The 27,033-nt window shown below is 31.9% G+C and overlaps 1 protein-coding gene across 1 annotated transcript in view; it reads left to right on the forward strand.

The window, feature by feature from the left end:
- The window catches only part of LOC145293081 (metal cation symporter ZIP8-like), a 93,226-nt gene that overhangs the window by 31,819 nt on the left and 34,374 nt on the right, over positions 1–27,033 (forward strand). Inside the window, exons 3-4 of the mRNA XM_080139431.1 lie at positions 20,121–20,290; positions 24,100–24,216. Coding sequence (XP_079995557.1) covers positions 20,121–20,290; positions 24,100–24,216 — 287 coding nt within the window. The remainder of the gene's footprint in view (positions 1–20,120; positions 20,291–24,099; positions 24,217–27,033) is intronic.

Below are 27,033 nucleotides of genomic sequence, written 5' to 3' on the forward strand. Positions count from 1 at the left end.
GGCTGTAGTGAATTTAGAATTCTACAGGAAATTCTACTGCCTGATCTTCATCAATAACGCAATCAATAGATTGATAAGAATGATCTAACTCAGGCAACTCTTGAGAAAGATTACAATTGATCAGTTGTGTTACCATGGAAACAATGTAAACATTTTTTTTAAAAATAATTTAAAAAAATGAATACTTTTTAATAATAAACAATATTAATATAAATAAAAATATTAAATTGTCAGAATATATATATATATATATATATATATATATATATATATATATATATATATATATATATATATAAATTTAAACAATATAAATAGAACTTTTCATAATTATAAACTATGAAAACTTTTTTAAAGCAATATAAAAATAGAACTTTTTATTTGAAACTATGAAAACCTTTAAGTTTAAACAATATAAATAGAACTTTTATAATTTTACACAATGTAAAAAGCTTTATTTTCAATTCAAAATTGTATCACGTGAGTAGTTATAAACGATACAAATTAATATTAAGCACGCGTATTCTATTGCGACTTTTAATAATTTTATCGTCTATTCTCTTTCAATTGTTTTGAAATTTATTAATTTTCACGTGTATTCTCTTTCACAACTATGACCACCACTTTTGACATAAAAAATATACTGTTTAACAATCGAAATACTACTTCTTTGCGGAAAATTTAAATATTTAATATATAAAATATTCGTTTTCAGCATACCAGAAAACCATTGAAAGTTGTCATTTTAAAGGAAAATGTTAAGGTAGAAACCAAGTAAAAATTTCACCTTAAAAATTATAAAAAGTTCGGTAATTATGTATTTTATGTACCGTACTGAAATAACGTTATTGTTTCGAAAACCATTCTTAACATGAGGAGTGTGGAGTGTTTTGTAAGTATTCTCTGCTTCCACCTAACAATTTAATAAAAACAAAGATATCGTGAAACTTAACTTTAGCCTGAAAAAATTATTTTAAAATAGCGCAGTACCCAAAATACATAATTTTTTAAGTTCTAGTTAAATTGGTTAAAATTAAAAATAAAAATACAAAAGGTTCTGTTTATATTGCTTAAAATAAAAAAGAAGATTTATATTGATTAAAAGAAAAAGAAAGGATTTATATTGTCGAAAAAAAAAAAAATGTTTATTCTATTTTTTTTAAACGTTGTTTTCATTATTATTATAATTTTTTTTTTAAAGAAGTTCTGCTTACTTTACACTCAACGTCTGAAATACAAATGTCACTGTTTATATATTGTTGGCATAGAAACATAACGGTGATTAGGGAGTTTGGTTCCTTTTATTTGATAGAGGGTTCGAGATTATTTTGCCACCTAAACGCCCGTCTTGACAGAATTTTTGGTACTGGTGCAGTGTACGAACCGTTATTATTAAGAAAAAAAAACACATTCTTAACATGGAGAGGGGCTTGTTAACTATTTTGCACTTTCACTTAACAGTTTAATGGAAAAAGATAAATTATTTCAAGGAAAAGGAAGAAGCTATGTAAATTAAGGATATAATTTGGAGAAAATAAACTTATCTCAAGGAAACAGGTGTATTAATTTAAAGAGAAAGTAATGTCGATTAGCACTTGTATCGATGCGGGGCGGGGATGAACGAAACTTTATAAATAAAATTTCATTTTTAGAGCAACATCAAATTTTATTTAATTTCGTTTTAAAAATAATGAACACTTCTGTTTATGTTCGAATGCTTGCTTTCGTGTCAACCTTTCATGTGTTGAAATAGTTTCGTAGCGGCGTTAAGTGGCAGACGACAATCTGACTATTTTGGCGGATTTTCATTAGTTGAGGATTCGAACGTGAATGAATGTTTTGTTTTTGTTTTGTTATGAAAATCATATTCATGGAAATTCCTTATTCTACCGTAAGCGAAGTCAGTGTCGAAGATAACCACGTGCATGTATAACAATATAATAACAATTTAAAAATATTAAAAAACAAACAAACAGAGGGCCACTAAGATATTTATTAAATGTTTTTCTATGGCTCAATTTTTCGGGAAGATGAGAATAATAGTCCGAATAAAATATATCAGACATTTTATCTGATTAGATATTATTATTATTATTATTATTATTATTATTATTATTATTATTATTATTATTATTATTATTATTATTATTATTATTATTATTATTATTATTATTATTATTATTATTATTATTATTATTATTATTATTATTATTATTATTATTATTATTATTATTATTATTATTATTATTATTATTATTATTATTATTATTATTATTATTATTATTATTATTATTATTATTATTATTATTATTATTATTATTATTATTATTATTATTATTATTATTATTATTATTATTATTATTATTATTATTATTATTATTATTATTATTATTATTATTATTATTATTATTATTATTATTATTATTATTATTATTATTATTATTATTATTATTATTATTATTATTATTATTATTATTATTATTATTATTATTATTATTATTATTATTATTATTATTATTATTATTATTATTATTATTATTATTATTATTATTATTATTATTATTATTATTATTATTATTATTATTATTATTATTATTATTATTATTATTATTATTATTATTATTATTATTATTATTATTATTATTATTATTATTATTATTATTATTATTATTATTATTATTATTATTATTATTATTATTATTATTATTATTATTATTATTATTATTATTATTATTATTATTATTATTATTATTATTATTATTATTATTATTATTATTATTATTATTATTATTATTATTATTATTATTATTATTATTATTATTATTATTATTATTATTATTATTATTATTATTATTATTATTATTATTATTATTATTATTATTATTATTATTATTATTATTATTATTATTATTATTATTATTACTACTACTACTACTACTACTACTACTACTACTACTACTACTACTACTACTATTATTTATTTATTTATTTATTTATTTATTTTATTTTTTTTTTAGAAATAAACCTGCATTTTGTGTTGGCATGATGTTCTGTGTAAGAAAGCTCTCTCAGAAAAACTAAAAATAGTAAAAACGCATGCATTCGGAAAAATTTGTCAGTTTCTGTTTGGTATCAATAGTTATTCAAATGAATAATATATATATATATATATATATATATATATATATATATATATATATATATATATATATATAGGTTTCGTAAATGGTATGTAACATCTGAAAAAAAAATGCATGCAATCGAAACGTAAGAATTTTTTAGTACTCTTGCATAATTTGACCCGGATTCTCGGGAATTTCCATCAAACATGGATCGGGCGAGACCGGCAATCATCGGTTTCAGCTGAGCGTTGTTTAAATGTTCAAACTCTAAATTGACTTTTTATTTTTATTTTTATATAATGTTTTTATTATTTTTTTCTGTGATAATGGGGGGGGGGGTTCTGATTATTTATTTATTTATTAGTAATTCATTGACTTGGCCGTTTAATAAAAAAGAATGATACCATAAAAATTTAATTTAATTTTGAAATCCTATCTGAAATGTAACATTCGGTGTTTTTACAGTGTACGATGCGTACACTGTAAAAACACCGAATATTTCTTTGTAATCAATAATTGTTTATCTAATCGGTCACATAATAATAAAAGATATAAGATATACAGGTTTTTGCTTGTATCAACAAATTCAAAACGGCGAGTGAAATTTACGTAATATTTCATTTTTTTTATTAATACAAAAAAAAACTTAATCAAAATATGTAGGATTCTAGCATCATGCTGTTTTAAGCGTGCGCATGCGCAGAAATGTCGGCTACATTTTAAATGTAAATTTGCCGGTATCTGTACGCGTTATTCATGTAGCTAAACAAAGATATTATTCGCTATAAACCATCCTTGGTGCATGAATATTATTTCCTGAGAATTTCAATGTTATGTGACCAGTAGTTTAGGAGTTTACCTGTTAGATATTTACACACACATACGTCTACTGTTTTATTTATATAGAAAATAAATTAAAAGGTAAATATTACATTTCGCTACAACAAAACACCGACCACTAATTTATTTTTTTAGGGATATTCGATGTTGCAGGCCACAAATTTGATAATCAAATCCGTCGCAAATATACGGTTTGCATGGTATTAACTCCTTTTAATTGATCTAAAAAAATTAAGTTTTCGCGAGCGGTTTACAAGAGCATATTTTATGTTTTTCGTTCTATTTTTTTGGGGGAGGGTAGGGAGGGGTCATTCAATTATAGAACTTGTATAGTCTAACAGGTGCTTTTGCAGTTTCACTAGCGGTTTTTTGCATATGTAATTCCCGAAAGGATTAAACACTAGTGTCTGTACGTATTTAATTATTATAGTAAAAAAAAAAAAATCTCAGTCATTTTAAGAAATTCGTTTCTTATCGTTGAGCACTTTCAGCTGAATTAAAGTCAGCCAATTTAGCTCTTATGCATAGATCATCGTATAAGGATTAGATCACTGTGACTGACGTAAAGAACATTTAAAAGTAAAATGTTTAAATTCAACGTTATTTCTCGAGGTTAATGGTAGCCAATTGGATACAGTCTTCGCTTATCGAGCCAGACATGGCTCGTGTTGCCGGGTTCGAATCTGCCGACTGGTGTTATTCGTGATATACTGCACTGAAGATTCCCGAAAGGATGAAACACTGGTGTTTGTAGGTATTTAGTTATTATAGTAAAAAATAATTATATATATATATATATATATATATATATATATATATATATATATATATATATATATATATATATATATACTGAAAAAGGCGCTGAAAAAACAAAACAAAAAAACAAAAAACGCCAACACCAAATCTTAAATTTAAAAGCGATAAAAAACTGTGCATACAAGTGATGTACACTGGTGCTGGTATTGGTGTGATGAGTTCGATCCTCACCCATGCTGATGACAACTGAAAGCTAAAAACATGCATGCTCATGGATATATGTCAGGGGTATGAGCTCCGTTATAGAAGCGTTGATTTAATTTAAATAAAATAAAATACGCATCAGGTGCACTGAAGGCCAAATTACAATTATACAAATTACAATTATAAAAATTAAAATTACACAAATTGCAATTATATAAATTACAATTATAGAAATTACAATTATACGAATTACAATTATACAAATTACAATTATACAAATTATTATTACACAAATTACAATTATACAAATTACAATTATAGAAATTACAATTACACAAATTACAATTATAGAAATTACAATTATACAAATTACAATTATACAAATTATAATTACACAAATTACAATTATAGAAATTACAATTACACAAATTAAAATTATAGAAATTACAATTAAACAAATTACAATTATACAAATTATAATTACACTAATTAGAATTATACAAATTACAATTATAGAAATTACAATTACACAAATTAGAATTACACAAATTGCAATTATACAAATTACAATTATAGAAATTACAATTATAGAAATTACAATTATACAAATTACAATTATGCAAATTACAATTACACAAATTACAATTATAGAAATTACAATTAAACAAATTACAATTATAGAAATTACAATTACACAAATTACAATTATACAAATTACAATTACACAAATTACAATTACACAAATTACAATTATACAGATTACAATTATAGGAATTACAATTATAGAAATTACAATTACACAAATTACAATTATAGAAATTACAATTATACAAATTACAATTACACAAATTACAATTATACAAATTACAATTACACAAATTACAATTACACGAATTACAATTATACAAATTACAATCACACAAATTACAATTACACAAATTACAATTACACAAATTACAATTATAGAAATTACAATTACACAAATTACAATTATACAAATTACAATTATACAAATTAAAGTTATATGTATAAGGTGCGCTGGAAAGCCAAATTAAGGCGCACCTGATTACACCAGGGGATCACCACACTAATCATCACATCCAGGTACACTTTTGTGTTGACTTTCAAGCTCACTTCGAAGATATGAGGTAGTATGACGTTGCCTTAATTTGAAACCACATCAAAGACCATAATCGTGACCAGAAACTTTGTTTTCATCACTCTGTGCACGTCTGTGTTTAGTAAAACCATTTTTATTTTTTCAAGTTTTCGTATTATATTTTTTTGTATATACATCGAACGCATGAATGTATGGTCCAAACATTTTTTTCTTCACGAAGTGTCCGCGCTTTTAACTTTTTGTATAATCGTCTTCATATCATCAGGAATGTGTGTTAATCTCGGTAAGGAATTATGGAAAGATTTATTTAAATATCATTTGGATTGCGAGCGAAGCGGTGGGGGAGCGTTGGTATGGTGGGGGGGAGTGACGAGAGCATGCTTGTTCTAGGATCAATGACAGGAACGGGTGGCGTGTGTGTGGGGGTGAGGGCGATGAGCTATGCGATGCATTTGAGCGTATTGGTATTATTCTAAAATGTGACCTTATTCTGGCATGGTTTTGGCGTTTTGATATAAATAGCTTCAAGGATTTTAAGTTTGTTTTACACACACACACACACACACACGCACGCACACACACACACACACACACACACACACACACACACACACACACACACACACACACACACACACACACACACACACACACATATATATATAGGACAATTTCTGCATGCAAATACACTGGATAGTAACTTCTATCTAATTTCATCCTGGAGAACACCTAATTACGGATGAACTACCTTCCAAGAACTTGAATTGATTTACTTTTTAACTTTCTTATTTTTCTTTTTTTCCGATCTTACTAGTTTACAGCAAAACCCCTTAATAACGCGACCCTGATAGTAATAATTAAAAAAAAAATCATGAGTAGAACGTTTATTCACAGAAAAAGACGCCGAGCACCTCTAGATCGCCTTTTTACCTGGCCCTTGTTGGTTGCGACGACTTAAATAAAAAAAAAGAAGAATTTAAATTCAGCTAGGCTGATTTGAAGCTGATAATAACCTTTGAATACTATTATCAATACAATAAGATTATCATTGTTTTTGGGGGATAATAGTGAGTTATTGTTTTGGGTTTTTGTCAGGGCAGATGTGAATCTAGGTTCAAGGTTTCAAAGTAAAGTTGACCTTGCGCGAAAAACCTTCAATGGAAAGTTATGCACGAGTGATTTTACTAAATTGGCCAATCCAGGTGAGTTCGATTCTGATGATGCAGAGGCTGATAAGCTGAATGGGACTTCAGATCTCGTCAGTCCCACCCTGCTCCCCGAGTATGAGAAGTTATGCAAGAGCGAATTTTGCAGTTGAGTTGAATTAAGTTGAGTTGAGTTGAGTTGAGTTAGAGTTTACGGTTTGAGTCTGAATGAGCTCCTAGCTGCGATTCCCAAGGACCACAGGTTGAGAACGCGGATTTTTTTCTAACTCTCTGATTGTGAACTGGCCATCCATGACAGTTTTATGCTCACTAATTTCACCGCAACCCGTGCCCACTCTCACTGCGACCAGTCGCCTGACTATCAAGCCGACAAAAATAGAACTAGGGGGAAGAAAGCATAAGATCGTTGTGGCTGACAGATTTTCAAACTAACTGTCGAGTAATTCAGTCTTTGTTACGAAAAGTGCATCTCAGAACTACGGGCGACTGCCTCTCTTGGTAGAAGTGCTGTTGGTCGCAGATGATGCGACACGTGTTAATCTGTGGACTCGGAATTAATTTGATGTCAATTATCTTTATACTCAACTTTGTTTCGGCTGTATTATATTAGAACTCTGTAGTTATATAGTTTATTTTTAATATAATTTTTATAAACAACCAACGACTGGATATTTTACTTATTGCTTCTGCGAGGTTGTTTAACATTGCTACCAGACCGGATGGTCAACTTGCGTTATTTTTCAGGAGACATCTGCCAAAAGAGGAGTGCCTACCTCAGCGCCGGGAGGGAGCTATGGCCCACGGATCAAAACAATTACAATGTGGCGCGTGGACGCACCTATCTCTCTGAACTTGCGGACTTTTCTTGTTGAAACAAAATAACCAGAATCCCTCAGCAAACGCCGCCCTCGTGTAGACGATAAATGCCATGTTATCGTATTGTAAGAACCATTCTGGATGATAAGAATAGCTGCTGAACTTTCTTATGAGTTTCGTGATCGGAACCGCCTAAAACCGAACTCGTATACCGGCGAACACTCTTTGGGATACTCGTCGTATTATACTACTTTGCAATTAATTGTGACCTGTTTTATTTATATTTTATAATTTAAATTATTTATCAGAGTTTTATTAAAATTTTTAAAATTTTTGAATTAAAAAAATTTGTTGGAAGTTAAAATATAAAAAAATATTCTTACAAATTTTATCAATTTTTTCTTAGTATTTCATTTTGTTATATATTGTTTTGTATATTCTCTTAGCATTTATTGTTCTTTTCTGTCCCCTCTCTCTTTTATCGCTATCATATAGCCCCCCCCATTATAAAATAATTATTTCCAATTCTAGTGTGAAACATTTTTCCATTTCTAATCTGAATAATTTCAGGGTCGGTATTGTCTTCTTACCTTTTCTTTTGTATAATGCTGGATTTTCTACTCTTCTGATGAGAAGCATTTAGCTTCAGAATGCCATGGCCTAAAGAGTTTTCTCTGTTATTTCTCTTTCTGAAAACCATATTGGCTTAAAAATATAATAAAGTTCCTATTTAACTTTACTCTTTATCTTCTGAACTTCTCCTCTCTCCCTGTCTCTCTCTCTCTCTCTCTCTCTCTCTCTCTCTCTCTCTCTCTAAATATATATATATATATATATATATATATATATATGACTACAAATATATTTTAAGCCCCCCCTCTTTGGGTAGAGCACTGTCGTAAATAATCTCACCCGCTACTTAATTGGCTGAAAATGCGAAGCTCGTTGTTTGTTTGTTTACGAACAGGCGATTTGAGCACTATAAAAGTGGTGGCGGGTGTCTATTTAAATAGACATTCCGACGACTTATTTACGGGCGTCGATTCCATGGTCGAGTGGGAGAACTGCCGACTGTCAACACGACGGTTCTAGGTTCAATCCTTGGCTTGGGAGAAATGCTAGTCTAGCGGCACTGATGAGTAGTGATACAACGAAACAGGAAGAATATCGATGACTACAAATATATATATATATATATATATATATTTTTGTGTGTGTGTATTTATATATAAATATATTTATGTAACAAATATATATTTGTTACACAAATGTATATATTTGTGTAACACACACACACACACACACACACACACACACATATATATATATATAATTTTGAGAGAATTAGACCTAGAGTCTAAAGAGCAGAGTTTATCTTAATGTATTAGTAAATGTATTAATAGTATTAAAAGAAAAACAGTGCTCGTTGTAATGTAGAAATATAATAAGCTCGATATGTATAGATATACCAGAGCTATTTTAATATAGAGTAAAATGATTAATAGTTTTTTAATTGAAAATCAGTATCAAAAGGAAAAAAAACAAACAATATCAATAGTTTGTACGATCGTTTCAGAAACGCTATTTTATTGAAGTAGACAATATGTCTTGAACAATAATTTGATAAAAAAGATTTTTTTATACTTAAACAAAGTCTCCTCATTAGCAAAAAATTGTGGGGGGGGTTTATATATATATATATATATATATATATATATATATATATATATATATATATATATATATGTGTGTGTGTGTGTGTGTGTGTTACATGCCGTGTTCGTATATATGTTACATGCCGAGTTCGAATCACTCGGTCGGTGTTAATCGTGAGACCCTGCACTGATGATTTCCAAAAGGATGAAGCACTAGTGTCTGTAGGTATTTAATAATTATTATAGTAAATAACTATGTCAGCCTCTTTAAGAAACTCGTTTCTTATCGTCGAGCGAATTCAGTTGAAATAAAGTCGGTCAATTTAGTTCACATGCGCAGATCATCATGTAATGATTAGATCACTTTGACAGACATTAATATAATAAATGTTTAAATGTCAACAATATTTCGCGCTGTTAACGGTGGCTGTATGGATCTGTGCCTTTCTAATGGAGTCAGAGATCGCTTCGTTGCCGGGTTCGAATCTCTCGACCGGTGTTAATCGTGACACTCTGCACTGATGATTTCCAAAAGGATGAAACGCTAGTGTGCGTAGGTATATAATAATTAAACCTAACAGTCAGCTCTTTTCAATAGGTTAAACATTTTAAATATATAAATTTTAATAATTGTAAAATTCCGTGGACCTTCCGGGCTTGCTTGCTTACTTGAGCCTTATATATATATATATATATATATATATATATATATATATATATATATATATATATAAACACTTTGAAAAAGAGTTAAAAAACATATGTAATTTTAAAAAGGAAGCACAAAATAAGTGGATATTCCTTAATCCGCGGATTTTCGAAGAAATACTTTCCTTCTAATCAGAGGGTAGGATTTAGCAAAATGCGGGATCGGATTTTGCTTGCAAAAGTATTTGATGAAACTATGAGTAAGTCATAGATCTTAATTGGTAACAAATAGTGAAACAGATGGAATATGATGAAGAAAAAGGTGATTTCACGTGAATGGATAGTCTGGTGAAGGGTAAAATATCCAATAATGGTAAAATCCAAAAATCCAAAATCCAAAAAAAGTTGGTTAAATTTCCATTTCCACAAGTAAAATCCAAGGGAATCGCGTAACTGGAAGATGGTCCAAAGTAATCCGAAAGGCAGCAATCCGTGGAATAATTCACAAAATGTGTGCAAGCTAAAGGGAATGAGTTAAATAATAATAATATTATTAAAAGGAAGAAAAGATGTGCGTAGAATATTATATATATATATATATATATATATATATATATATATATATATATTTATATATATATATATATATATATATATATATATATATATATATATATATATATATAAGCAATCAATATAGCGGAAATTAAATGTTTACCCAGTATAATCAGCGTAAACTTCAATGTAATATTAATATTTATATAGTACTAAATCAATCCCAAATAAATCACAAAGCTCAATACAGACACAATAGGAAGTAGAGCTTATTATAAGAGAAAAGAAAAGAATATAAAACAGTAAATTAAAATTTACAATTAAACTTATTATTCGACAGAAACAAAAACAACAAAAAAATATTTTCGATGTATTTATTTTGCGGAGTTTCACACTGTCTTCTGATGGAAAGGGCACGAGTTACATTCTTTGAAACTCTGCGGAATAAGGACTTTGAAAATGTTTTTTTGTTAGTATTCTGTCGAATAATAGATTTGTTTTAAATTCTTTTCTGTTCAAATTCTACTGTTCTCATATTGAGTGTCATTTTCACATCGTTTCGGTTGATCCGACCTTCTTCAGTTGTATTTTGTCGAACTCGGGAATCTTTCTCCTGAACTTGGGAATCTGCACGGAATTTGGAACAGGACCATTTATTTAATCAACTCCAAACAAGGGACACTCTGGATTAATACAAAAGTCAAAACTGCCTCGGTCTAGAATGACTTCTCATACACTGATTGATGACAGAACAGATACTACACTTTGAAGTATTTATTTGAAAAAAAATATAAACGTTTACATATAAACAAATTAGGCACAAGGCCATTGAAAATATGGGTGAAATAAGTGTTATTGATTACCATTAATTACACTTACTGAAAATCTTTACCCTACTCTTAACGAGAATCTTCAGTCACCATAATACCACATTTACTCCGAGGGGAGGGCGTCCTACTTAAGATTTTTTATAGTTCATGAATATAAATGTGCTAATATATAATGCCAGAAGGTAGAGTCGTGCGAAACATATTTCTTCCATGGATACAACTTTTAGCTTAAAATTTTTTTTTTAAGTACCAGTTTTCGTATTATTTGGATTATTCGGGCTACTTCATCTTAAGGGTTATTTTCACAACGTTTCGGCCGATGTAACTTCCGATCCTCTTCAGGTGTATCTTGTCGAACTGGAGAATCTTTCTATCAAACTCAGGAATTTCGAACGGAGCCCTTTATTTAACCTACGGGGGTTGCATGCTTTTGTTCCGTCAACCATGTCTGAGTAGAAATTCTTAGCAATTCATCAGTAGATTAAAGGTTCAATACTCAAAATACAATTGCGAAGGGGTGGAATTTTGCTACTTGTTTGGGTTATTCAGATGTATTTACGTCGAGGGGACACCAGTGCTATGAGTTCGTTGGAATAATTTTATTTTTATCCGTAAACAAATAAAGCACGCATCGTCCCCTGTTAGTGCACAGTGACCGAGGCATAAAAAAAGTTCAACATTTGTACCCCCCCATTTAACTCCTCAAATCCTCAGGAAACGTTAAATCCCGGTGAAAATGAAATGAACACACGGTGCAGTTTTAGGCCTTGACATACGTAAATTTGAGTTCTGCACTATGCAAAAAAAAAAAAAGAAAAAGAAAAAAGAAGAAATAACTAAGTCCATCATTCGCCTCCCTCCAATTTAGCCCCAAATGTCCCCAAGGCCTTAACATATTTAAATTTGAGTTCAACACCATGCAAAACTGCTAAATAGTCATACACTGAAAAGTTTAGACAAATATGTTAAAATAGTCCCAAAAATGAAGTGTTTTTATTAGCCCTAAAAAAGCCCCCGGGGCACACCTAGGAGTTATCGCGAAGTATAGACAAAAAACATTATATAGAAATCAGTTAGTTACAACTTTTCAGAAAGTTTTATAAAAATCCAAGGCATCAATTTTTTTTTTAATAAGCACAAAAGTGTCAATTTTAGCCATTTTAACTTGAAAGGCACCTCTAAGGGGATAATCGGAGTTTTTCTGGAAAATCCGTTCTGCTACTTTTTTGTACTCATATCATATTTAATGTTTGTGCAGAATTTAAAAAAATCCAAGGCATAGTTATTGAGAAAAGTGCGGACAGACGAACGGACGAACGAAGAAGGGGGAATTTCCTTTTGTCGGGGAACCTGAAGTGATGAAGGTTTAAATGAAGGCTAGTCAATCGAAAAGAGGGAACGATTTTCGAAAATATCGGCGAAAAATATAGTAGATATTGTAGATAGTTTTCAGATGAGGGTAAAGTAATTAATGTTTTTAGCCAATTTTTCGATATTTGTCGTCCGAATGGCCGATCTTCAAAATGATACAGATTTTGTGAAAATCCGCCGCCTCTGTTGAAAGCTTTAGGCAGACACACACACACACACACACACACATACACACACACACACACACATACATACATACATACATACATACATACATTTAAACAGGCAGGTGAGATTTATATTATAGATGTAATTTGACCTACTATTTCATTAGTAATGGAGCAATGGTGGATACGTTTCTCTTCTTAGCAGAATTAGGACATGGAACGCCCAGCCCACGATCGGTCCCCTTAACAACTACTGCATCACGGGTATCTCCACGTCGCTAAATGCTAAATCGACATTATGTCATTTCTCTCCTTATTATAAGCAAATAAATAACCACTCAGCCTGAAACGACTAACTCTCTCGAGTTGTTATTTTTTCTACCATTCCCCAGGAAATGTCTGCGACGATTCTGTTAGGCTGGTTTTATTCTTATTATGTCAGTCGAAAAAAAAAAAAAAATCCCCCATTCATCCTCCTCTTCATCCTTCTCCTCCTTCTCCTCTTCGATGCTGCAAAGCAAAAGCATCGTTGATCGCTGAATAATTTCTTATAGGAATGACAACCAACGTTATTTTTATGGGGACTGTGGTCGATAAATCGATATCTATTTTGATTGTCGTCACCAAGATCCTCGGCTCTACCCCAAATCCGCCATCTACCTCGCCCAGCAAAAAAACATATCTAATATGACAGCTTGATTAATTTAACGAACCAGAATATTTGTATACAATGAAAAAAAAATATATATTCATATCAATACATTTCTGAATATATTTGAAACGCTTTAATCCCACAAAAATTCAGAGAAAATTAGATATCAAATTTCATGAATTCGAACGAAATACATAAGTTGCTAAAACGAGAACGAAAATGTTCACAAAACACTAAATAATATTTTACCTGACATATAAAGATGCAAGAAATATTATATACTACCTGAGCTGTGGACGGGCATTGCCAATGCAAGTTGAAAAACGCGAGAAATACATGCGTGATGTGTTTATAAACTACTAAATAATAATTTACTTGACGTATTCATTCTTTTGCGGACTGTTGCTCTCGTTTTCAAAGTTGCTGTTTTCACCACTTTTCGGCCAACTCATCCTTTGGCCTTCTTCTTCTGATTAACCGTGACCGGATAAGAATGCTGAGTATTGAAACTGTATCCCCAGTAATTACTGTCTTCTATCGTTGTCATCTGAGCACGTTTTGGGCCAACTAATCCTCTGACCTACCTGAGTGGGATTGAAACCGCTATCTTCAGACAATACTCACATAGAACCGTAGAGACTCAACGCCTCTATCCGCTACATCATGGACACTGAAGGCAATCAAGTGTGAATTTTACGGGCTTATAAATCCATTTTTGTGTTTCTATCTGGGCTTCCATTATCGGGTCCGTATTGAACGGTATTGCTTTTCTTTTTTTTTTTTTTAGAATCATTTGCGATGAGATTTTATAATTTGTGTATTCAATCTTTTTGCGGACTGTTATCTCCATCTTCATAGTTGTTTCACCAGGTTTTGGTCAACTCGTCCTCTGATTAACCATGACCGGATAGGAATGCTGAGTCTTGTATTCGTATCCCCAGTAATTACCGCGTTACATAGTTGTTGTCTCACCTGATGAAGCCCAGAGGACACGTTGAAAGTTTTAGGATTAAAAAAAAAAATTATATCACGGACATGAGAAGTGGAGATTTTCAGGTCTACAAGTGCGGCTTCTGCCTTTGGAAGGAAGCAGTTTGATGATTCTAAGGTAGAGTTGGAAACAACCAGCCGGGTCAATATTTTCAGTCGCCGTGGAAATGAGCTCAGAATTGTTGGAGAGGAGAGGGATTGTTGATTGTCCATTAATCAACACACTATTATAACTTTTCCAGAAAGCATGAGTTCCTATGATCTGCATCTTGATATGTTTCCTAGTCACTTCATGCGTCTTCTGCATATTATTATTACTTAATAAAATCATCATCTAGTCGTGGTAGTGTCAGGGATCTTTCGGAATTTCTCATGCCAATTCGTTTCTCCCTCTATCACACAAAGTAAGTCTTTATAGCTGTTTTGTGAGTAATTCTTTGGTCGCTTGATTGAAGTTATGCGCGGTCTCCTCATTGAAGTACATCCCTGTTTTGGTATCTACATCTTTGTAACCAGTAAATCAAGATGTTCTCTTTCTGATCTCGTGGAGACGGGGGTTGCCTCTAGCAGATGTTTTCCTCTTTCAAATCAGGACCGAGATCCCAAGGAAGGTGTCCGTAGAATTGCTCTCTCTCTCTCTCTCTTTCCATCTCCCCCTCCCTCTCTCATGGAGGCGGGGTTTGCCTTCAGCAGATTTTAATAGCAGATTTTAGCATTCTGGTGTACAAGGATCAATTTTCTTTTTCAATCCTTTAGCAAAAGTCTAGGTGCTATTTCTATGGTGTGATAATTGTCTCAAAGAAGTTTCATTTCATGTTGGTAGGAAGAGTTGGCATCGAAATTGTTTTCTGCGACTGATTTTCAAATTCAGTTCACTCTTTTTTCTTTGCAAATTTATTGTGCTCTAATCCTTTGGTATAAGTCCATGTGATACTTCTATATAGTTCAAATGTAATATGAACAGACATCTTGTTACCCATCTCCTTTCATAATGTGCCCTGCAACTTATGTCCCCGATAGTAGCCTCTTACTACAAAGTGGCACTGTGATTTGTTTGGGGTGAAAATTGAATTAAAAAAAAAAAAAAAAGAAAACAGAAAAAAGAAAAAGAAAAAGGAAAAACAAAACAAATAAACAAGAAAAATCTATAGCTCAAATAAAGATGATAGCTATGTTTTTTTTTTAACAGTTTTCTTTCGCCGTTTCACGTGTACAATGCATTTATGACCTGTTTTTATTATTTCCATACGTACCGTGCTGAAATAATAACGTTATTATTTAGAAACCTATTTTTAACATAGGAAAGGGGAGTGTGTCTTGTAACGAAATTGTACTTTCAGTAAACAGTTTTGTCAACAAATGATATCGTAAAACTTGAATTTGACTTGAAAATATTATCCCCAAGATAGCACAGTACATTTTCTGCAGCAGCATCATTGTTTCTTCATGGTTTTAGGAAATAAAAAGTTCAGAAGCAATGTCGAAAATCATTTCATTAAATAAGGATTGAAATTTGAATTTTATTTGTTTATTTGGTGCATAAAAGCTTTATTGAAAAAGGAACCTTATATCTAGTTTTTTTTTCATTTTGCTTGAGATCTCATTCCGTGTTTTTAGCCACCTCATATATGTAATGCACACACACACACACACACACACACACACACACACACACACACACACACACACACACACATATATGTATGTATTACATACACGAAGTTTGCTTTCGTATAAGCTGTATCGCCTGAAGAGGTCTCTAGTTACTGATAACTAGCTGAACGAAACATGCTTATGACTGTGTAGCAACATATTATTACTTATGTAAAAGCAAATAAAGAGTATATCCTGCTGTATTTCAGTATTGAACACTCTTGTATTAACCTCGTTAAACTTCATTGGTTACTGTACCTCTGGAAAACAATAACCCCAAATTAAATGTATATATATATATATATATATATATATATATATATATATATGTATATATATATATATATATATATATATGTATATATATATGTATATATATATATATATATATATATATATATATATATATATATATATATACACACGCAGGGTGTCCAAAAAGTAATTGAACTTGACCCTGATTTTGGTAAAATAATTTCACAACTTGCGTACGTTATCCATGATTAATTTCCAAAATATTATCTGTAAAATATCTGAAATAGAGAAATAAAGAAAAAAAATCATTAATGGTTAAATTACAATGCTTTTCAACTCTTCAGTGCCATTTTGGACACTTTACATATATATATATATATATATATATATATATATATATATATATGGAAGTGCTCAATACTCTTGAGCCTTGTAATAGTATAAAATATACACTTATTGCAAGTGTTTTATTGCATCATCAAATTCCTTATTTATCAGACTAACAGTTAGTTTGAAAACAAACAAACATTTGTGTAGCTCACTTGCCATATCTTGATGCTATTACATATGCGCACACAAATGCTTATGCATTTGAAAAATGTTATGGTCTGCTCTTAAAATGAAAACAGTATTTTAATGTGAAAAGAAATAACGTCTCTTTTATTAGTAAAAATTATAAAATGCTTTATTATTAGGTTGGTACAAAAATTATGTCGTTTTTTGACATTATGTCGAACGTCCAAAAAAAAAAACGACATTATTTTGGCACAAACCTAATAGTTTGTTTTAACACTAAAATCGTTGCTTTAAGATTGAGAAAATTAATAAGTAATCAAATGCATTTTTTTTTATTATATTTACCAAATTCGATTATTATATAAAGAAATAAATTTAAAGATGTAATCATCTTTGATGTAGCTAAAATCTGTAAAAATATGGTAAAAATCTTTTGCTCTCGAGAGCCTAAGTGTTCGATAGGTCGTGCTTGCTTGCGAGGACTTTAGACCATGATGTACTTTTTCTGTTCAAGGATCTCAATCTATATTTACGACGGTCAGGTAAGACATGGCCGTCTAAGTTTTCATGATAATTGATATATTTTTTCGCGCCATTCTTCGTATGCCATATTGACCGATGCGATATTTGCGAGGTGCCTTAAATAAGTTTAAAGACTTGTTTGTACAGGTGTTAACAATTCTCGGAGATTCTTGAAAGTTCAGTATGTTATTTCTGTTTTTTTTTTTTTTACAAAGAAGTCACCACTTATCAAGTTCCGGAGGCGACTCGAGGATAAAGGTTAATGAGTGTACAGTAGTGCATGGGACAATATCGTAGTAATCATAAGTAATGGAAATCTGGTAAATTGGATTACTTAAGGGGACGGCTCGTTGGATTTGAAGACGACCAAATTGTAGTCAGCTGGAAAGCAGATAAACGGAAGAGAATTCCACAGGCGTGCACTTCTAAGAAAGAAGCTTTGTTTATGGAATTTACGTTTAGGTTTAAGCACAGATAAAGAGTAGGGAAAATTATTGATAGTAGTTTAAGCTAGACGAGTGATTTTCATGAAAGTTTGGTGAAGGGGGACCATAGATTGGAGCTCAGGCGAGCACTTTCCATTAAAATAACGATACAGCAGAGACAGGCTCGCCACATTTCTTCTGTGAGAAAGAGGTTGCAGGAAAGAGAAAAGCGCATACACACACACACACATACACACACACACATATATAAATAAATGCAAATCTTTTTTATTTATAGTTATGTATCGGAAGTAGAGTAAAAAGCACATCTTATTTTTCTTTTATTAATATTATTTTTTTCCTTGTACACATTTTTGTGAATTATTCCATGGATTTCCGCCGTTGGATTATTATGGACCATCTTCTTCCAATTACGAGATGTCTTTGGATTTTACTTGTACAAATGGAAATTCTTTTAACTTTCTTGAAGTTTTACATTTGGATTTTACCGTCACTGGATTATTTTTATCTTCCACCAGACTATCCATTCATGTGTAATCACCTTTTTCTTTACCACATTCCCTCTGCTTAACTTTTTTTGTTTTCAAGTAAGATCTTTGACTTACTTGTTGTTTCATCAAATACTTCTGCATGCAAAATCCGATCCCACATTTTGCTAATTACTACCCTCTGATAAGAGGGAGAGTATTTCTTCGAAACTCCGCGGATTAAGGACTATCCATTTATCTAGTGTTTCCTTTTCAGATTAAATATGTTTTTAACTCATTTCAAAGTGTTTTTTAACATATTTTATTAACTGTTTGCTCATATATATATATATATATATATATATATATATATATATATATATATATATATATATATATATAAAAGTGAACGTGTCATTGTGTGTCTGCGTGTCTATGAATGTACATTTCCCTATGCAACAACTCTGTCAATTTTAAGTCTACAGACTCGAAATTTGATATACAGGGAGATTTGGGGAAATCTTTGTAATTCGTTTTCGGCCAGAAATTTTGCTATTAAGGGGTCAAATTTCAACGATTTGACCTTTGAGAACTCTACCAAACTCCTCCAACAATTTTGGGTTTTAACACCTGAAATTTTAGATATAGGTTCTTTGAACATGATCTCACTTAATAACTTGATTTGAGCCCAAAGCAATAAATATTAAGGGGTCATAATAGGGATCAAAGTTAAAAAAATTGCCCTCTTCGGTCTCTACCAAATTACTCAAACAATTTCTGGTCTAAACATTTGAAATTTTACATAAAGGGTATTCAGAGATAGGGCACGTTTTTTAATCGGTTTGGGTCGAAAAATTTTAGTTACCAATATATAAATGTATGCATGTATATATGTTTGCGTGTCTGCCTAACTTTCGACAGAGGCGACGAATTTTTACAAGATCGGTATCGTTTTGAAGTTCGACCTTTCAGACGACAAATATCGAAAAATTGGCTACATTAATATCTTCACCTCCAACTGGACACTTTTCTACAGGGGATCGCTTTTTTCGCCGATATTTTGGAAAGTCATCCTCTCCTTTCGATTGTCAAGCCTTTATTTAAACCCACGTCACTTCCGGTTTGGCGGTGGTCGTAACAGCAAAGACGTTAAGTTTTCTCCCCGTTCTTTTCCTCCATCGGCGTATGGGTTCGAGCCTGCCTTCCTACTACCACTTTTTTTTTTTTTTTTTTTTGCTTAACACACACATTCAAACACCCGGTGCTGAAATGCTAGTATATATATATATATATATATATATATATATATATATATATATATATATATATATATATATATATAAACCTTATTTCTATTTTTTTTCAGCTTTCCTGTATGGTTTTGTTTTTTCTACGTTGGTGAATTTGGTGTCTATGGTGGGCATTGTACTCCTTCCGTGCATGAAAGCTGACGAATTTATGACTGGACTACAATTCCTTGTTGCAATGGGAGCCGGAAGTCTCTTTGGAACAGCCGTACTTATTTTAATTCCACACGTAAGAACATTATATTCCTCTTTCCCCTAGTTCTTCTTTCCTCTTTTGCTGTTGTTTTAATCAACTTTTCATTTCGTTTCTTATTTCCATCGTTCTCACGTTTTTCATGATAAAGCTAGAACCCAGAAAAAAAATGTGTATGTGAACGTGTATTTATATATATCTATCTCCACTTAATGTCTAATATATATATATATATATATATATATATATATATATATATATATATATATATATATATATATATATATTAAAAACTATGAATACATATTGCAAAGACGAACCAGCGGTTTCATTGTATAGGAGCAACCTTCTGTGGTTTACTAAAATCCTATATAAATAATCAGCGTCATGTGGAAAGAGGGTAAAGAAACGGGGGAAAAAAGAAACGGAAAAAGGAACGCCCGTTAACAGGCGGTGTCTTTGCACAAATCTCCCTATTATAAATTAGTCCTTTGAAAGTGACACTAAAATATTAGGTTTACTGAAAGAAGGGAAGGTGGGCACGTAGGATGTTGAAGTCGTGTTGGTGGTGGTGGGGTTTGTGGTGGGTGTAAGGGTTGTTCAGAGAACGCGATTTGGTTCGTCTTGGAATATTTTTTTTCGCGATCGAGCACTTGATTTCTTTTCATCACATACTGAAACCCTATATATATATATATATATATATATATATATATATATATATATATATATATATATATATATAAATTATAAATAAGTAATTTTATTATTTTTAATACCTACAGACACTAATGTTTCATGCTTTTGCAACCATCAGCACATGAATTGAATATTGCTGCTGGTCGAAGTATTCGAACCTTGCCATGAAGTCAAGTTTAACTCCATTATCCCTTGGCCATCATCAACTACGACGGGAATTAAGAGAAATGTAACATTTATAAAGGACAAAAACAAGCATAACGTTATTAAGACAATCTAAAGTGATCGATCATCCGGGAATCGCGATTTCACACAAGGCCAACCGACCGCCCAATATTTCCTAGACAATTCTCAACTTTTAAGAACTTACTATATACGAAATATATATAAATTATAAATAATATATATATATATATATATATATATATATATATATATATATACTGCGTGTCAAATCATTAACGAGATAACATCTTTTCAGCAGCTTCACAAAATTACCGGTAGTTTCGTATCAAAATCTTCGGAAAAGTTGGCAATTTTGAGCAGCGCGTACTGTGAAATTTTAATACTGTTCCGCGCAATGTAAACTTGCCATCTTAATTGCTGAATCCACCGTATTTGAGGTGTGTCAGATTATTAACAAGGCAGTTTGTTTTCGTCAATAAAATGGGTCGTAAAGGTGGTTTGAGTAGTTTTGAAAAGAGTACTATTGCCGAACAGCTAGCAAAAGGTAAAACTCACCTCGAAATATCGAAAATGATAGGGAGGCACAATCATACTGTGAAGAACTTTGTCAAGGACTCTACAAAGATACGTAGGGGAGCTGATAAAGGTAAATTTCGAGTTGTTTCACGCCGTTGTCTACTCCAAATTTTACGTGAAGTTGTTAAGAAGCCTGGGCAGACAAGTCGAGAAGTCTTTAACTAAGCTGGTTTGAAGAATGTCTCAAAAAGTACTCGATGTCGCCCTCTGAAAGAAGTAGCAAAGTCTGTTAAGCCTGTGACTAAGCCTCCATTAAAGCAACATCACATACACAATAGATTGAAATTGGCAGAGGACAACATGAAAACGGATTTTTCCAAAATTTTGTTCATGGATGAAGTGCGTGTTACTCTAGATGACCTTGATTGCTAGAGCAAGAGATGGGTCCTAGATGGACGACATCTTCACCAGCACTTAAGGCAGCAACAAGGTTGTGGTTGGATAATGATCTCGACTGGGATTATAGGAAGTACTTTAGTTGGCCATGGAGAGTCCCAGAAGGCGTAAAAATGACGTCAAATGCTTACATTGCTTTTCTGAAAGAAGCACTTTGAACCATGGCTGAAGAAGCAAAGGTTGATGTACAGAAGAACCATTATTTTTATGCAAGATAATGCTCCCTCGCATGCAGCAAACAAAAGCAAAGAGTATTTGCAACAACTAGGGTTCTCTAGGCTACGGCAGATGGAGTCGCTTCGAATTCACCATATTTGAACCCAATTGAGAACCTTTGGAGTATCATTAAGCGACGCCTCTATGCAAGTGGACGCCAATTTAAGAGCAAAGATGAGTTGTGGGATGCTCTTCAAGAGGTATCGCGAGGAATAACTATTGACGAAATCACAAATTTGAGTAAGTCTTTAGACCAACGTCTTTTACAAGTCATTCATAAAAAAGGATCGCATATTCCCTACTTATTATGTCAACGTAGAAATTGCTATGTAGTTATTGTGTTCTAAGCATTTTTCCTAGTTCATTTAATGTTTGAAAATTATTTCAATAAACAAGTTATAGGTATATTATGTATTTTTCTCAACCTCGTTAATAACTTGACACACTGAAATCAACAGATATTCCTATCTTCTGCCATAGTTTCGCTAATACTGCTTTAAATACTTTTATTTTCTGACTGGAGTAGCTGAATAGTATTGTAAGCAGTTTCTCAAAGTTTCATGGATTTTTATTCACTCATTCATTAAATATTTAAAAAAAATGTAACCTCGTTAATAATTTGATACGCAGTGTATATATATATATATATATATATATATATATATATATATATATATATATATATAATATTTTTAAAATATAATTATCCACTGACATGTGTTTCGTCGTCTACCACTCATCAGAGTGGCCAGAAATTTGGCGATGATTTGACCTTTGAGAACTCTCCCAAACTCCTCCGACAATTTTGGGTCTACGCACTTGAAATTTTAGATATAGGTTCCTTGGACATGGATCTAACTTAATAACTTGATTTGAGCCCAAAACAATAAATGTTAAGGGGTCATAATAAGGGTCAAAGTTTAAAAAAAATTGACCTCTGCGGTCTCTTCACAATTACTCAGACAATTTTTGGACTAAATATTTTAAATTTAAATAAAGGGTATTCAGAGCTAGGGCAAGCTTTTTCATCAGTTTGGGTCGAAAATTTTAATTACCAATATATAAATGTATGTATGTATGTCTGTTTGCATGTCTGCCTTAAACTTTCAATAGAGGCGACGGATTTTACCAAGATCAGTATTTTATTTAATAAATAAAAATAGCTAAAAAGAAATTAAATTATATATAAAAAAAGTGTATACTAGTAATGGGGCGATTAATCAGAATCAGAATCGGGAATCGAAAAAATCGGAATTTTTTGGGGAATCGGAATCGGAAAAATTTGCGCCTTTTTTTCCGATGGCCAAATTGATTCTTTTAATTATCTTTTTTTATTCGATTTTGATTTAAAAACATCTTCCACTGCTTGTAGTAGTAATAAAATAATAAATATTTATTGTTTTAAACGTCCAGTAAGACTTAAATCTCTAGACCACCCCCTCACAAGTGTTTTTACGCTTGAGTAAAATATAAGCACATTTAAGATGTGTTTTTACAGTAAACGGGACAAAATAACACTGTTTTAGTTAAATGTTTAGAAATTTATAAAGAACCGGAATCGGTAATTGTATCGAAATCGGGGAAAATATCGAAATCGTCCCATCACTAGTATATACATAGAAATACATTATCCAATTCAAGTATATGTTTACGCGTCTTTTTCATGTCATTTTGATTTTCTAAAAACACTTTTGATAATCACTTTTTAATTAATAGATATGTATACATATTCTTTTTAATGGTAACCATTTTTTTTCTTTTTTTTTTTACAGTCAATTGAGTTGGATATATCTCAGGGTTATCTCCCCCTTATCGTTGTCTTAAGTGCAATGGTTCACTTGCTTTATATGCTGGAAAATATGACGCGGTTTCTTCTGGGAAAGCGCAAGGTAGGTTTGTTTGTTTATGGTTTTAGATACGTCCACAGATCTTTATAGGAGACTCCGTCTGTCGGACAGCCTGCGTGTTTGACACTTTTGCCGTTGAAAAAGTAGGTTTCTTTGTTCATTGTTTTAGATAGTTCCACAAATCTTTATGGGAGACTTTGTTTGTCGGACAATCAGTGTGTCTGTCACATTTATCGTTGAAAAGGTAGGTTTGTTTGTTTATTCTTAAAGTGACGTCCGCCGATCTTTATAGGACACTCCGTCTGTCGGACAGCCTGCGTGTCTGTCACTTTTATCGTTGAAAAGGCAGTTTTGTTTGTTTATTGTTTTAGATACGCCCATAAATCTTTATAAGCGGCTTCATCTTTTGGACACTGTGTGTGTGTGTGTGTGTGTGTGTGTGTGTGTGCGTCACTTTTACTGTTAAAAAAATTGTTTATTGTTTTATATCCGTCCACATATTTTTATAGGAGACTCCGTTTGTGGGACACTGTGTGTCTGACACTTTTACCGTTGAAAAGATAGTTTGTTTTACTTGTTTTAGACACGCCCGGCATTTAACTTTTAGATACATACACGCAGTTAATAAAATGATTTCTTCGTTTCTCAGAATGATTTACGTTTAATTAGATTTAGTGAACACATATTAAGAATAGCCAGTCTTCTTAAGCTCTGGCGTAGTGGACCATTCGCACATGTGGATTGCACAAAAGTTTTCGCTCGAAATTACCAGTAGGCTACCGAACACGATAACAGGCACATAAGGCAGAAGTACATCTGTGCCCGTTGAATTTTTTTTATGGAAATCGCTCCAGACAAGGCATGAACCCACTAGATATAGGTAGCTAAAAATACTACTTTGAGGTCAAAAACATGCCAAGGATAGATGCTAGTTTTTTCATTTATGTCAGAAACATCATTTCTGAAATGTGAGGACTAATATAACAGAGCAGGGACACGTGTATTGCAGTAGCAGATGTATGCAGATGACCGAGCTGAGTGCGGGTTGACATCACAACGAGTAAGACAGAATTAGGAAGACAAAAATATAAGGACAGAAATATACCGTATTACACAGGTGGCCCGAGAGCGACAGGAAAAGACTGTACTGAACATGGCCGGACAGAAACGGAATATCACGTGTTCGACACGGCAGAGTCTTGTTAAGCATATTAGAGTGCGAAAAGATGTTTGAACAATAGACATGGCGCTATTCTGGAAAATACCTGTAAATAAATGGCTCTATGAGGATCGAACACGAACCCTCGAGGCAAAGTTGTAAATTAAAGTGTGAAAAAAACAAAACAAAAAAAAAAAAACAAACAAAAAAAACGTGCGACGTTAACGATTGTCCCACCACGAGATGCTAACGGAAACACGTTTAAATTTATTTAATTACTTGGATTTGGCAGGTGCCCGTTTTAATGAGTTAATGAGATCAAGTTTGACTGCGGGATTTTTATTTTCCCAAGATGTTATAGGGAAAAGACTAACCCACATGCGGCGAGCGACAAATGTTGAAATCGAGCAAGTTAAATAGACAGACGAGCTTCGTTGTTAACTGTGGGATATTACGATTTATATGTGATATAAAAAGTTTTAAAAAGTTGTGAAGCGACCGACCGCTTCTCTGAAAAAAGCCTTTTGTAGACATACAGAAAAAGCGAACGCACATACATACATACATTTTCGCTTTTATATTTATAGATGTTATTCCTATCGTCGTTCTCATCTGAATCTTTTAAACGGATCTCCTTTCATTAGGGAATGGTAGCATAAATTATAGCCTATCATTTAGGATATAACAGCGTTTAGTATCCAATTTCCGTTGACGTTGTTAAGTAACTGCCTCTAATGCCTGCGAAAAATATTGAAAATAATATTTTCCCCTGTGAGATGTAGAGTATATTATCCCTTAGTCGGAAAACTGACCATCGAAATAAAACCACTATTATATATTATTAAACCACTATTATATATTATTAAACCACTATTATATATTGTCTAAGTTTTCGTGTAGCGAAACAAATAACACAACTTATTGTCTTCTTCTTGTATTGTGGCATGTCCATGCCGTAGATGAAATCATGGTTAGTGTTCTCCATAAGCCTCGGTCCATTGTTGGTCCGATCCCTCTAAAGACATTACATGATTTGAACTTAGCAAAATACTTGGGGTGGGTTGCCATTACCTTCCCCAGCGCAGTGGCATCTGACTCGCCTGTTTGCACCTATCCGTTGTCCTTAGGTCATCCACATAGCTGTAGTCGAATAACGTAACTCTTAATACCATAGAACCATTGATCTGCTAGAGATTCCTCCTCCTCCATAGCCATCCAACGTCTCGCTGGTGACGTCATCAGAGTTAACTTCTCCTAGATGCATTTCTTAACTAAGACTAGGAGTGCATCTCCCCCGGTGAATTAATAAGCCTCCAGATACCAACCTGGAAATTTCTTATGACTCAGCGCGGTCCATAGAGCGCATAGCCTTCCCAAATGGGCACCCATCTGGTACTGGCCAGACTCATCGTTGCTTAAGTTCGGTGATCTGGTGGGAACCGGTGTGGTAACGTGATTGTGTCGTATTTCGACTTATTGTTGTATTTCTTTGTTAGAAAAGTTAAAAGAAAATATAAATATTTAAAACAAACAAAAAAACAAAACAAAACAGAAGAATTTATCAGTTTTATTATTTTACTTTTACGGATTAAAAAATATATAATTATTATCAATTATTTTACACAAATCTATATATCTATAAAAGTAAAATTGTGTGTGTAGCTTTGTGTGTACATTTCCCTACCAAACTACTCTGTCAA

This window comes from Euprymna scolopes, chromosome 14 (genome assembly GCF_053919585.1).
Source record: "Euprymna scolopes isolate OS-2025 chromosome 14, ASM5391958v1, whole genome shotgun sequence".
In the NCBI taxonomy this organism is placed as follows: domain Eukaryota; kingdom Metazoa; phylum Mollusca; class Cephalopoda; order Sepiida; family Sepiolidae; genus Euprymna; species Euprymna scolopes.